The sequence below is a fragment of the Chaetodon auriga genome, chromosome 1 (assembly GCF_051107435.1).
Source record: "Chaetodon auriga isolate fChaAug3 chromosome 1, fChaAug3.hap1, whole genome shotgun sequence".
Classification (NCBI taxonomy): Eukaryota; Metazoa; Chordata; class Actinopteri; order Chaetodontiformes; family Chaetodontidae; genus Chaetodon; species Chaetodon auriga.
In genome coordinates, this window is record NC_135074.1 from 31,477,399 (window position 1) to 31,492,143 (window position 14,745).

The window sequence follows — 14,745 nt, forward strand, 5'->3', positions numbered from 1 at the left end:
AGCTCTAAATCACCACAGAAACAACTGTTTGTGTGTCAACACAGACTGCTTTCGCCGATACACCCCCTCCCTCCTGACTGTGGCTGGGCCGGGCTCTGACCTGGTCATGAAGCTCAGACACTCCTGTGTTCCTGTGGCCGACTGGGTCTGACCCTCCTCCTGGTTCTGCTTGGTCAGCTCGCCCAGCACAGGGCTCACCCCCAGCAGCAGCAGGGCGCAGCGGTGGATCACAGAGTTACAGGCCGCCGTGTACAGGTCCTGACCCTCGGGGAGACCCGTGCTGCCCCGTCTCCCCTCTTGCGACAGAATGGCGTCCTCCTCTCCGCCTCCTCCGCCTCCGCTCCTGGAAACGGAGCCGGAGCCCAGTCCAGTGCTGCTGCTGGCTCGCTCTCTGTCCCGACTGCGAGCGACCTCCCGCGCTGAGAGGAAACATTGAAAGATTTCTGTGTTGTGCGAGATGCACATACACACACACACAAATCAAACACACACACAAGATGCTGGGTTAGAGGACGAGCGCCAGCCGCATAATAAACTCAAGGTTTTTAATGGAGTGCAGAGTTCATAACCAAAGGCCATGCAAGTGCATCACATCAAAACGCTGTCTAACACTGTCACATTCAGACCAAACATTCTACGACATTAATTAGATACCTGCAAATGAGATAAGAAGTAACTAAACTGACTCTATTGTATTTCCATCAGTGTGTCAGAGTGAAGGCCCAGCTTGTTTGGCTGCAGCAGCGTCCGACAGGTGCATAACACTCAGTTCTAATCAAAGTAAGAGACATGCACATAAACTGGTTTCCATCTAATCTCCTGCACCTAAATGACACCTGACTGGAACCCTGAAGGTCTGACTTTCACCACAACTAAACCAACACGGCCAAACATTCAACAAGATACAGCTTCAGGCTGATTCAGTGAAAAAAAGCTGTTGATCACTTTCCACCAGTCAATAAGTCATAAAGCAGAGGTGTGAATGAATGGTGGCAGGCAGAGTTTAAAAAAACTGACCTGAATCTAATTACATTGTTCCTGAGCACACTGAAGCCAAATACACGTCCAGGCTGCTGCACTTACTTCCAGCAGTCATTACTTCATGCTCCCTGTCCTCCTCTTCATCGTCTTGCTCCTGGTGACCCTCTTCTCTCTCGCGGTCGGCCCTCTCCTCCAGCTCTGCCTCCTCATCGATGGTTCGGGTGAACGAGTGCTCCTGAGGGTCCATGTCCAGAGAGTCCTGATTGTCTGAAATCTGACCAAACGGAGGGACGTCCGTGAGTGTTTCTGTTCCATCCATTTGCAGAGGAAGCATCTCATTAGAAAACACATCCAGCTTGTTTACTCACCCTCCTCTCGCGCGAAGAAGATCTCGTCTGGATGAAATCCATGTTCTTACAGGCCAGCAGGCGGTTTCGTACCTTATAAACACTGCGATAGACCTCTGCGAGGGACTTAGAGGGTTGGTACCTGACGGGAAAATAAAAATCATTCAGTCAGCGTTCATAGCACATGCGACACATATGTGGCACTGTGTTTAATTCAGGCTGGCACTATGGAACAGTGTGGAAACCTTCGACATATCGTACATATCCTGTCACAGTACCTGCCCTCCCCGCAGCCTTGGCCCAGCAGTCCCGTGTGCTTCAACAAGGCCGCCAACACAAACCTGGACACAGTGTCCAACAGGGACTCGTTACTGAGAGATGCATTGTCCCAGTCTGCAAACAGAAAACACAGTCAGCACTCTGTCGCTTATGCTTGGAGACGAGTGTCTCACCACAGAGACAACAGAAGTCATCAGATGCCTCATCAAAAGGCAGACCTTTGCTGATGGCGTAGTCCTGCATGTTGATCCAGAGGCTGTTGGCAGGTTCTTTAGAGGAACCCAGAGCCAAATCCACCAAGACACTCAAGTCGGGCTGCAGCGTGCAGTCAAAGGGCTTCTGCTCCTCATTTCCAGACAGAGCTGCCTCCAATAATGAGCTGATGCAGGCGTCTGAAGGACATGAGCGAACAAACATTCATCAGCTCGACAACTAACAGAGGAAACTGCCAAAGAATAATCGAATAAAAAGGCAAAAGCAGAAACACAAGTCAGCTGGACAAGAGCCTCAAGACTCTGAGGCGGTCCAAGAGAGTGCAAAATGGAATTTAGCTAGGAATTTTAACAACAGCTGGGATAACTGCCATCACAGTCCTGCATCTGTCCACTCCCTACCCAGCTGTGGGATGTCCATTTCCAAGCCGTTGCTGAAGAGCGGCGTTTTGAGCCAGTAAGCAGTGTCCTGTTCCTCCAGCGAGGTAGGAGCTCCCTGCAGCATTCCACCGAGGCAGCGGCCTACCAGCAGAGCGACGGTCCTCTCCAGATCCACGAGCCACACCCAGGAGAGCGCCGGCGGCGGCAGGGACATTCCTGAGGCCGGCTCAGCAAAGTCTGACGTACCTGGAGAGTTAGAAGAGGTGACGGTGGACGACGGTTAGCGTAAACCCTACTGGCCACAAATACGAATGTTTCCAAGAAATCCAAAAAACTGATGATTGGATGCATATAAAGGTTGTTTTGTGTAGTTTCCTGTTTCCTGCTCACCATGAAGAGGCCACTGCAGCTCCTGGTCCTCCAGAGGGGAGGCAGCAGGCAGCAGTCTGTTGAGGCGGTCCAGAGGAGGCAGCAGGTCCAGCAGGTGGCTCAGCAGAGGCCTCGCCACCGACACCGGAAGCAGCAGTAAGGAGTTGATTATCTGGCACAGCATGCTGCCTGCCGCGGACACGTAGATCACATCTGCAGATGATGGACAGGATCAGTGTTCAGAGCTTTAAAACAGCAGTAATGACAAGAGGAAGAAACATCAATGCTGACTGAAAAATTATTTCAGACTAAAAACACACAAGCAAAGTAAAAAGGGAGAAAAAATGGGTAGCAGGGTCATGAAAAGATTCTTTTTTCTGTTTACTGTGACTAAATGATCCTACAGTTTAATATCAAAACAGATAACTCTGAGTTTGAAACATGAGGTAAATGTGAAAAAGATTCTAAGAAAGAGCAACATATCAACAGAAATAAAGAGAGTGTTTCACGATGGAAGGCAGAGGTAAAGGAGAAGAGGCTGAGCGGCCGAGGTTAACATGGGCGGAGTGGGAGACATGGAGGCATTCCAGCCCGGCTGAAAAGAGATCCATCGAGCCGCTTCACCTTGTAGCTTCTCTCGTATGCTGCCATTCCAGGAACTCTCTTTGATCAAAGCAGCTGAGCGGGAGAAGATATCTGTGGCGTGAGGCAGCAGGAGCTGCAGATGTTTGTGGAGAAGAGCCACACTGCTGGAGTTCTGCACAGAAACGTGAAGATCAGAACGTTTTGACACTCATCTTTTCACCCAGTGAGAAAATGACACGTTATTGACAAAGAATAAGCTGATCATCATGGAGAATCTGCCTTTCAAGTCTGCCTGGTGTGTATCTTTGTGTTATCCACACTGAAACATCATGTTATCACCAGTGTCGCAAGAAGACCTCAGTCACATGACCCTAATGGCACTGGACCAAGGAGTTTAGAGTGTGCAGGAGGAGATTTTATCGTGTAAAAGCTCTTTTCACCATAATAAAACCCTTATCTGTGGAAGAGAGCGAGCGTGTTTGAACAGGGCCAACATCAACAAACACGGGGACAGTTCAGGGGTCATACCTCAGTCACAGAGTTAATGTGGCAGTATGCTAACAGCTGCTTCTGCAGGGAACACAGGAGCTGGTGGAGGTGAGCTGGTTGGCTGCTGTCAGATGAGGACGTGCCCTGCTGCAGCTTATCGCTGTTCTTCTCCAGCTCTCCAAATGCCTGATCCTGCACAAGGCAAACACACACAAATCAGAAAAAAAGTCCAAAGATATTACCAACAGGTGTGGAAGGTGGGTGAATTTATTAATACAGAGGGGCAGATGAATCAGATCTCAGAGCCAGAGGGAACACAGTCCAGGAAATGTGTGTTTTCACTGCAGGAAATGTTCAGGAAGCTGCAGTTCGTGCAGATTTAAAAGCATGAGACATGACTCTCATGCCCAAATGCATCTGGGTTGTTTGTCCTGTTTGTCCTTTGAAAAATTCAGATTCTCAGATTTGTAGATTAGAATCAACATGTCCCCATTTCTATTAATACAACAGGAATGTAACATGGCAAACGGCAACCATGAGCTAATTATAGAGGCTGAATTCTGTGACACTGATGAGACACACAGAATCATGACTCTGTTCCACCCTCCGTCTGAAATCTGGATTCTTGGTATCGTCAAATTTAGAGCACAAAAACCTCATTCATTACTGTTTTTTATGTAATCAATCAATTATTTCAGTTTTTCATTCGTGATTTCCCTCAAAACAGAAAACAGAGCTGTGGAGATAAAGGAACGAGTGAGGAGAGCAAAAATACCCAAAAGAAGTGACTCAACGGCAGAAAGCCTCGCAGTCTAATCATCCGTCTCTGCTCAGACCTGCATAATCAGACACACTCGAAAACAGCCTGTGCCTGTGTGCGTGTGTGTGTGTGTGTGTGTGTGTGTGTGTGTGTGTGTGTGTGTGTGTGTGTATTACAATCAATAAATGGCGTCTTCAGAGAGCGAGGCACAGGAACCAGCCACTGCTGTGCCAGGAAAAAGGCAGCAGGTGATAATAACAAAGGATTATATATGAGTCATGCTCTGCCTCCAGCACTCGAATACTGAGAGAAGGCTGAGAGACGGAGAGCCGGAGGAGAGCAACAACGGTGCTCGATACGTCCACTTCACTGATGACTTCCTTCCTGAGTAATGTCTGCCTGCCTTTGTCGATTCTAAATAGATCATAATGATCTCACAAATAATGGTTCGTTACTGAGTAACACAGAAATTGAAATCAATAAGAGCAAACTCTGCGCTCTCCGACGGAGCTCGTGCAGCGCCTCCTTACAGTATAGAAGCCCAGGTTCCTGAGCAGCGTCTTCATGAGGATCTCAGCCAGGTGGGTGTCAGGGTGGCCCGCCGTGGCGCTGTACGCGGGGTCCGGGGGTGCTGTAAAGCCCGGGCCAGATGAAAGCACCTCGGGGCCGTCGGCGGGCGAGCTGTAACCCAGGAGCGAGGCCACGTGGGTGTGGTCCTGCAGGCTGGTCAGGATGATGTCGAGCTGCATCCTCTGTGGACACACACATTCAAGTAAGGTTGCTGACCAGACGTGAGAAACGTGAGCGTTTACCACCTTCCCTGAACGTTTCAGTCTGTGTCTGTTTTCACTGTTACGGGGTTACGTTAGAACAGCACGTCTGGGTCCAAAAACAAGCGAAGAAGAAGGTCTGCTGGAAACCGGAACAAGAGAGTTATTTCTATTTCTTTTCAGGGCAAAATCTTCCACAGTTGGTCACAACCATCCACTGCTCTCTGAAACTTCAGTCCACAAGAATTAACATTTGAAACAGTTCCTGGAAAGCAGCTGCCTCCATTGTTGAGGTCACTGGAACTGGCACAGACTGCTTTCCTCTTGTTGAAATGCATATTGGAAGACTTGTGGCTGTAAGAGGCCACTCAGAAGAACCAAACACAGCTTTTCTCTCTGCCCACACAGCCAGCCGAACACAGTGACCATTAACCAAACGGCGCTCTGACCGTACTTTCAAAACCTTTCAGTGAACGAATGAAGCAATGGTTAACGTATACACTCCTCAACTATACTCCTTTATATCAGAGGTGTTTAACTGCTGGTTGTGACCTGATTTGAATGGGTAATAATGAGACTAACGCCAGAGGAAAAACTACACAAATGTCAGTATTCAGCATCGTCCACGTCTCCACTGATTACCACAAAATAAAAGAGGAAACATCCTGAAACAGAATCAAACACTAACTGAACTGATCACCCCTCTACATGTGCATGAGGTCACATGGAGCCTGCGGCGCTCCTCACAGGCTGCTGCTCCGCGGTCACAAGGCGAAAAGGTTCAGGTGTGTGTGTGTGTGTGTGTGTGTGTGTGTGTGTGTGTGTGTGTGTGTGTCGGGCAGCATACGGTACCTGTCCTTTGGAGAGACTCTCCCATCTGTCAGGGCCCTGAGGCAACAACGAGTGAAGCAGCTCCATCCTCTCTCTGAGTGGAGGCAGCAGCATGGTCGCCCCCACGGACAGAGTCTCAATCACCGCCTGACGGGGCAAACACACACCCGTCAGGTGACGGAGAGGATTCACAGCGTGATGACGGTTTAACAAATGACTCTATTTCCTCAACCAATAAGTTCATCTGCAACTATTCTGATAACCAATCAACTGTTTTACAAGCAACAGCGACGGTTCCAACTTCTCAAATATGAGAACTTGGTGCTTTTGTGTGTTTTATCAAAGTAAACTCAGTATCTGAAGAGTTTGTTAGACATCAGAAAATAATCAGCTGTTAGTCAATAATAAAAATAACTGTCAGGTGCAGCCCCACATCTGTATTTTTAAGCAGATGATTTAAAGTGAATCTCAGATTGCCTCTAATCTTCTTCACGATCAGCAGCGAGTCTCCTTTTGTCTCACCTCCTGAATCTCATCTGGCACAGAGGAGTCCATCAGCCTGAAGAGCAGGTTCCTCAGGGGTCTGGCCTGCCGACCTAAGATGCTGGTGGCCACGCCCCCGGCCAGAGCCAGAGCCAGGTGATTGGACAGAAGCCGAAGGCACAGCTTGAGGAAGTTATGATGCTCCCTGCAAATAAAGAAGTTACACGTCATGTCACAGTTTTACTTTCTATCAGCACATATTGAGAGAACTGTGTGCACTGACCTGGATGAGGGGAACGGCAGAGGAGGAACCTCACTGTTGATGCCGTCACAGTAGCGTTCAAGGAAGGAGCGCAGGTGGGAGAAGGTGCTTTCTTCAAGGTCGACGCAGTAGGGCCTGTGCCAAGCCACCACTTGCCTACAGAGTCAGAGCGAGTAAATATTGACAAGCGTTCTGGAGCTTCACAGGTGCTCGAGTGGAGGGCAAAGAGTCTGATTGATGAAGGCAGTCATAAAGTCAGGGGACTCAGAAGAGACAGATTCAATGAAGAACAGTCAAAACTGAAGCAGCAGAGCCAGAGATACCCTGACTGTTAGTCCCCAGTATGGGTCAAGCTCCAAAAAACACTGGATCCTACAATTCCCACAATGCAACTCACAGTCTTTCATTAGACCCCACGTGCCCTCTGAGTGCCCACGCCTCTCAAACACTTTCTTTAGTCTGATCATTAGGGTCGTCCAGAACGGAAGACGTCAGACAGCACGTTCACAGGCTCAGGCTGAACAATGTAGACTTTATTCCCTGTAAACACTTCACAGGATAAGGTAGGACTTAAAATAAATGTGAGGAGTTGGTGATAATATAAATAAACTGATGTTCACTGTATATGAAACTTTATGGGAAAGTACTGATGTACAGAACAATGTGATGTGAACTTTTCAAGCATCTTGTGAGACCGTTCCTCTCTCTGCTCCAGCTGATATTAAAATACCAAAAACATGATAAATTCATGTCGCCTCACGGTCTCTCTGTGCACACTGGTAAACAAAAAAAAACACAAGACCCCACTTTGATCTGAGAAAGCTGCTCGGTTGATCTAAATGTAAGCTTATAAGAATAACAGAATAAATAAATCCTTCACCGTGTGTGTGCTGCATCAGTCTTGTATAGTTACTGCTGTACATTTCACGTGCAGCTCCTGACCTTTGACTTGCGTTACACAATCCTCATTAAGCACAGAGGTTGACGGGTGTTGTGACATCAGTCCTCACCCCCCCCACCCCCCCACCATGAGAGTTTCTCCTGTGAAATCCAGGTTACAGTCAATGTCACCTTCACTCCAGTCAGAGTATTTACTCTGATGGTGGCTGACCTGTCTCTGGGCAGGGCCGTCCACGCCAGACTGTGGGAAGTGCCGGCTGAGATCTGCTGAATAGCGACTCCGTCCAGGCCGACGACCTTCTTGGGCTTGGTGATTGGCCCTGTGGAGTTCCCCTGGCCACACTGGCCCATGGAGTTGTTGCCCCACGCATACACTTCATTGTCTAGATGGTGGTTTGAGTGGAAGAAAAGCAACACGATATCAGACGCAGCTGCAATGATTGTTCATACCGCAGCTGAAATTACGCTGAATAACAATGAGGCAGAGTTTGTACTGCACTGAGCTGAAATATCACCTGTTTCATGCCAGGCTTGAGTTGAGAATTAGCTTAAACAAATTTGGTCTATGTATTTGCTATTACATCATGCTACTTGCAGCAGTTGTGCCAGATGTTTAACAAACACTAAATCAAACTGCGTCTGCAAAATAACACTCGAATTGTGACTGACAGAGGCAGAGATTCAGCTGTTTGTACGGCAGCACTGAGCATTGATCCCTGAGAGCATGCAAACATGTTTCCATCAATGCAGCGCCGGCCGTATACGTTTCATCTACAGATAAGCTCCTTTAAAAACAATAGACAGAGTGGGAGAAAGACAAATACCGTGGGACAAGGCCAGGCAGTGACTGTCCCCGATGGAGATGTCCACCACCCTGGTGGTCGCCAGCTCCTCGATTAGTTTGGGTCTGAGTGCCGTGGCCTCAGAAGAACCACACCCCAGGCAAGCACCACAGCCCCAAGCGTACACCTAAAAAACAAATCAGCATTAGGCGAAGATTCCCTCTGTTCACACTGCGAAGCATTTTATTTTGGTCCTTTCCCTGACAAAAACTCTCCTGATGAGAAAAAAAGAAGGAAATGAAATGAGACCTTCGTTACGTAACACGTCCTGATCTTAAAATATGACACTGTCAGCGTCCACAGCTGTCGGTCAGAATGCAGAAACATCTGCACACAGCTGCTTCAGAGACGGCTGCTCAGGAAGCTGAAGGCTCCACTTCTTCTCATTAAACCACAGCTGTTATTGCGTCTTGGTTAAGAGGGCAGGAATGACGTCCTACCTGTCCGGTTGAGGTTAAGGCGAGAGACGACTGGCTTCCTGCACACACTTTCCTGATGAACATGCCTTGCAGGGCCTCCACTACTTTTGGCTTGTAGACTCGATTCGTATCTCCGTGACCGAGTTTTCCTGCAGGACGACGCGTTTTTTCATATAAACTTCAAACAGAATTCATTTTGATATGAAACATTAAAGGTAACAGGGGTCTGTACACACCGTTGTCCCCTCCTCCGAAGGACCACACAGTGCGTCCATCCTTGGACAGTGCGATAGTGTGGGAGCTACCACACGACACCTCTCCCACATTGCTGATGTCTTTAACCAGGGTAGGAATGTTCCGGCTGTTGCTGTCACCGTGACCTGCAATCCCAAACAATGAAAAAGGTCGAGCTGTTTAAACCTGGAAATGAGCAGTTTCTCCTTGTGTGAACTGGCAAAAATGGCCAAAAACGACATTTGAATATTCCTTATAAAGCAAATAAAATAATGTTCTACACCCTGTTGTTGAATGATTCCTCGTATCAGCTTGACCTACGTTTAATTTTCAGTTTCCAGTTGGTGGTGGTTCACGTGTCCATGCAGGAGGAATTCGGGTCACTTATTGTCTGATTATGGACCCTTTTTTGTGTCCAGGCGACTTATGGAGACGACCATTTTTGAAGTTTTTTCAGTATTTAGCGAGAGCACTGCAGCCGTCAGCCGTGAAACAGGGTGCAACGTAAATCCCCCAACAGACTCAGATTGTTATAATAAGTGTCATCAGATCGAACTTTTTGTTAAAGAGCATGATCTGTTTTGTTCAACCAGAAACAGCTGCGATCTCTCTCACCAGACTCCATTCACAGAAACAGTGATTTATCATCGTAAAACACACCCCGTTCAAAAGCGACAAAAACTGAATAAAATTCACCAAAACCATCGTAGTTCATCTTTTCACCGTTCAAACAATCATCACTGACTCTGGACTGGTTGAATTCAACTCTTAATTCAACGAATCAGAAGAGGAGAGAGAGAGAGGGCGGACAGCAAAAACGGCGTGAAGAGCCGGAATATTTTCACTTCTAACTAATTATTTTCACTGGACATTTTGACCGCAGCGATTTGTCAGGACACACTGCAGCTCGACCTCAAAGATTTGATGAGTGTCCGCTCTTTAAAGAAGCAGCATCTTCATCACACGTGCTCCCTGACCACCACACGCAGCTCTTTGACCTCTGACCTCTTCTGACAGTACGATGCGTTCAGACTGAGCTGGGAGAGTTCATTAGCGCCCCTCAAGCACGCTCCACTACGCAGCCTGCTGCACGTCAGCTGTACACTGGAAAGACTGTAAATCCCCCTGAAGCACATTTGTAATTTTGGGTTATATAGATAAAACTGACATAACTTAACAATATGTGCTTTGTACTGAAAAGTGACATGACTTTAAGAAACCTGCCAATACAAACATTATTCAGAGCACAATCTGTCCAGCTATGCAAGATGTCCCCTGATATCAGACCCAGAATCACAAAGATCATTTACAGCCCGTGACACGAGGACGGGGAGATGAACAGTTGAGTGTCTTACTGTACGTTACAGACTGAGCAGGTTGTCTGACCAGTGCTGCATTCATGCTGCCAAACTGGGCCTGCAGTTAGCAGCCTCAGTGAATCTCACTCCATTTGTTGTATTATTAGTGCACAATGCCACCGTTTTACAGGAGGAGGAGAACAATGATCCAGGCTGAGATCTGGAGACGGTAACACATGCTGTAAAATGACAAAGCTGTCAGCTGAATCAAACCCTGCAAATGTCAAACCAGTAAACCACAGACTGATTGATCGCCACAGAAACTAATTAAAAACAATTCAGCAGGAAAGGCTTCGCTGCCATGTTGCTGGTGTGAGCTTGTCTTACGCATGTTTTTCTGTGAAGAAGTATACTGAACATTACACTGAAGAGTAAAATGTGTTTTAAAGTGACTCTTTGTGGAGTGACTGTGTGTAATGTTTGCACAAACCTCAAACATTCAATGGTAAAGTGAACAGAAACAGTCTGCCGACATCAGCAGAGCCGCACTGCGAACTGTTTGAAGATACAGATGTATGTTAAGAAGCTCATCTCAGAGTAAATCAGACCTTACCTAATCTTCCAAAATCTCCTTCGCCCCATGTGTACAGCTCTCCATCCTCACTGACTGCAGCGCTGTGTCTGTAGCCAGCAGACACACAAACCACCACCTGATGGAGAGGAAACACCAAAGCAGCACAAACACAAAGACATCCACTGAGTTCCTCCTGTCCATTTTCACAACAGGCAGCAGAGGTGGAAGCAGCTATTAGAGCAAACCACGAACACGTTTCTTCCTGAATTCTGACACCATTACTGTTACTGATGGGAAAACATTTCACCGAGTGAAGGAGGGCAAAAAGACGCTCGCACCTGCACTCAGTGCTGCTGTAAATCTATGACTGTGCCATGCAGCATGCCAACAAAATGTGTGAAATTGACTGAAAAGCTGGGTGAGTCCCTACCTTCCCCTGCAGTGGCCCCTGGATAAGTTTAGGGTATTTCTGTGTTGAGCTGTTCCCGTGACCCAGTTTGCCATAATCACCGTCACCCCAGCTGAACACCTCACCCTCCGTAGTGAAGGCCAGCGTGTGGCCATCTGAGCCCTTGGACGACGACACCTTCTTGATGGCGCGGTGGGGTTCGAAGGTCAGCTTCTTGAGCGTCGACTGGTTGTTGGAGTCCCCGAGGCCCAAGCGGCCGTAGCTGCCCTTCCCGCAGGCCCGGACGGAGCCATCAGAAGAGATTACAAAAGTGCAGTACTGACCCGCCTCAATCTGCAGAGAAAGCAGGAAAAGATGCGTGTTCGTAGGCTGACTCAGCATTTTCACTTAACATCCTCAGTGATGACAACAACTGGTGGAATGAGATAAAGTGATGCTACAGTGAGCTGTAAGACTCCATCCCATAATTCATATAATTCATTATATTCAATTCCTTACTTTTCTGCATTTTTGGGGGATTTTTCCCATCATTCATAGCATCAGCACATAAGGAAAGCCTACTGTGCAACCTCACTCTACAGAAATGCTCCATATCATCACCCTGTAGGCAAAGAACTGTGAATGAATACACTTTCTAACTGTGTGAAGCAGGATAAGAGAAGACATTGTTGGAGAGAAATGAAGGTCTTGATGTTGTCTCTCCTCCATCTTGCAGAGTTCCTGTCTCAGGCCTTCTAGCGAACACAGTGTGCCACACTGCTTTGATCTACAGCTGTAGTTTCCCTGTGGGAACCAGTGAAATCTGAATTTAAACACCTTCTCGTCATGTCACCATGTCTCTGCCACACTCGTCTTTTATGCTGATCAGTTTAACTCAGGCCTTCAGGGCAAAATATTTTTCCTTCAACAACGCATTTGCCAAAATCAGGTAGACTCATATTTGAAGCTCATGACAGATTCTCTCCGTCTTATGATGAGTACAGGAAAACAGATGTTTCCTTCCTCGACGTGTGCAGACACTCTACGGCGGCGTGAGCGGTCGCCTCTTACCGTCTGTGCATCGGCGAAGCTGGCGGCCAGCTTCGGCTGCAGGATCTTCTCCTGCGTGCCCTCCACCAGCTGGTGGCTGCTGTTACTGCCCCACACGTAAACCTCGCAGGTTTCAGACACCACGGGCGTTTCGCCGGTCTGGATGCTGTCTGGACTGACGCAGGTGCGAGAGTAGTCTGATGCCATTCGACACACCTGGAAGAAAAGGACACGATCAAACAACCACACACTTTTACTCTTGTATTTCCTCTTGTGACATGATGGTGTTGCACAGGCTACCCACTCTTAGGAACGACACAGTATACAAACACAGTATAATGAGGGTATAGTTCTGAAGTAAAATACTATTTAAACCTCTTACTTCCTCAAATAGACACAGTGCTGCCTCATACAATGAGCACAGGCCATCAGAGGTCCGCGTGGGCTCTCGCCACTGGCTGCGATCTGCCGAGGAGCCCTGAGACAATCACATACACAAATCCACATTGGCATCAACCAATAAAAGCACAGACATTCCACTCAGTATGACCAGAAGCAGACTCCAATAAAGAAACGTTCAATTATCTATGCACTACTACATCTGATAGGAACCAAACAGCCCACCTCCCACAACACATCTTAGAGTCCCAAACATCATTAAAAAACATAATAACGTCTATGAGTGTGAAAGGTTTGACTGAAGATTTCTTACATCATCAGGTTTTTATTTCATGCTTTACTGATTATCTCCAAGTAAATGGTTTCCCTCATCACACCCTGAGATCATAACAGCCGCACTATAAAGCGAAGAGATGAATAATTTTGTTGCTCGCTGTCCTGAACACATTTTGCATCAGTGCAACTGTTTCCTCAGTTTTCCACATGAGAAAAAAATGGGCTGAATGAATGTCTAATTTAATACTCAACAGAAGGAGCCTGGCATTTTTAAGCCCATTTGACAGCTCAGAGCGATGAAAAGCTGTCCAGGCTACGCTGACTTCCACATAAGCAGAGGTGATAACATTTGCTGCGTTCTGTTCTGAGTTATTAAACCACTGAAATAAAAAAGCATTGTTAATGTTTACTCACCAAAGAGCGTCTCATCTGCATGAGGATGTTCATGAAGCAGTCATAGCCGATAAGCCCCTCTTGGTTCTGTAGCACCTTATTCTCCTGCATAGTACTGACCACAGCTGATGCAGCCAATGCCATCTCAATCCACTCAAGCAAGTAGCGCAGGGAGCCTCTCTGGGAAGCCAGCCCTAGCAGGAGCTCTGAGGCAAGCCGGCGTCCTAAAATATCCGCCCCGGAGTTGGGCATGGTTACTCCCTTCAGGAAAGTGGTGACCTGGGCCAGGCAGTCCAGGCCCATTGGTGGGATCTTGCTCTCATTGGCTAGAGAGAGGGGTGGCAGGGAGCTAACCACATCAATGGCTGTGTGAATGACGTCATTACACAAGTTTATGTTGCCCCCAGGACCTCCACCAGGGCTAGGTGGAGGAGGCATCATCCAGCTCTGGCGCAACAGAGCGAAAAGAAGGCTGAGGCCTGTGCGAACACCCATCTCAATGAGGGCGTCGGTGCTGGAGCGAGGCCGCTCGCTGACCGAGTGCAGATCAGCTGAGCCCGAGTTGTTCTCTGGAGAGTGCTGCTGCTGCTTGACCTTTCCCTTGTCGTGGTATTTGTTGGACAGTGCATAGAAGATGCGCTGGAGCACCAGCACACGTTTGCGCAGGGCAGCAGCAAAGGGAGAGTCAGAGCAGACCATCTTGGCCAAAGCCAACTGGCTGCTGAGCAGAGCGTCCAGGTAGTGCTCCTGCTCATCGCTGGAGAGGGATTCACGCTCAAAGTCTGGAAGCTGGGGGCCCTTCAGACACAGCACCTGCTGGGGCAGCAGCACAGCCTCTTTGTTGGCCAGCAGCTTTGAGTAGAGCACCGAAACTCCCTCCCGTGTGGCTATCGACTCGCTGTCCTCCGTGATCCATGAGCTGTTGAGGTGCTCCAGCCATTTCAGTTTCACCGGGGGGATCATCAAAGCCATGGCATGTCACTCTGGAGCCATCAGTCCTGAAAACATCGAGTCGACATCATACGAAATGTTCATGTCAAGCTTGTGTTCAGCAGTTTCTTCATCAAGCATGTGGGCTGAATGAGTGAAGCACAAGTTCTCCTTTTACATGTACTTGCTGTCAAATAAAAAGCAAATATCGTCTACGGAGGTAAACGTGCATTACTGTAACGACGACTCGTTAAAGGGTCATTTCACTGAAACAGAAAATTTGATTTATTTCA

General features: G+C 47.9%; 1 protein-coding gene across 8 annotated transcripts in view; it reads right to left on the minus strand.

Moving 5' to 3' along the window:
* The window catches only part of herc1 (HECT and RLD domain containing E3 ubiquitin protein ligase family member 1), a 48,437-nt gene that overhangs the window by 31,099 nt on the left and 2,593 nt on the right, over nt 1–14,745 (minus strand). For 7 of the 8 annotated variants that reach the window (XM_076735011.1, XM_076734994.1, XM_076734983.1 and 4 more), the window contains 22 exons: nt 13,544–14,520; nt 12,837–12,932; nt 12,476–12,670; nt 11,447–11,758; nt 11,056–11,152; nt 9,147–9,290; nt 8,932–9,059; nt 8,474–8,618; nt 7,861–8,032; nt 6,771–6,905; nt 6,527–6,692; nt 6,026–6,151; nt 4,934–5,155; nt 3,683–3,835; nt 3,194–3,326; nt 2,591–2,782; nt 2,222–2,446; nt 1,826–1,999; nt 1,607–1,721; nt 1,350–1,470; nt 1,084–1,255; nt 101–443 (listed from right to left, as the gene is read on the minus strand). In XM_076735011.1, the coding sequence (XP_076591126.1) occupies nt 101–443; nt 1,084–1,255; nt 1,350–1,470; nt 1,607–1,721; nt 1,826–1,999; nt 2,222–2,446; nt 2,591–2,782; nt 3,194–3,326; nt 3,683–3,835; nt 4,934–5,155; nt 6,026–6,151; nt 6,527–6,692; nt 6,771–6,905; nt 7,861–8,032; nt 8,474–8,618; nt 8,932–9,059; nt 9,147–9,290; nt 11,056–11,152; nt 11,447–11,758; nt 12,476–12,670; nt 12,837–12,932; nt 13,544–14,494 (4,517 nt within the window). In that variant the 5' untranslated portion in view covers nt 14,495–14,520. The remainder of the gene's footprint in view (nt 1–100; nt 444–1,083; nt 1,256–1,349; nt 1,471–1,606; nt 1,722–1,825; nt 2,000–2,221; nt 2,447–2,590; nt 2,783–3,193; nt 3,327–3,682; nt 3,836–4,933; nt 5,156–6,025; nt 6,152–6,526; nt 6,693–6,770; nt 6,906–7,860; nt 8,033–8,473; nt 8,619–8,931; nt 9,060–9,146; nt 9,291–11,055; nt 11,153–11,446; nt 11,759–12,475; nt 12,671–12,836; nt 12,933–13,543; nt 14,521–14,745) is intronic. The other variant, XM_076735002.1, reaches the window with a different exon arrangement.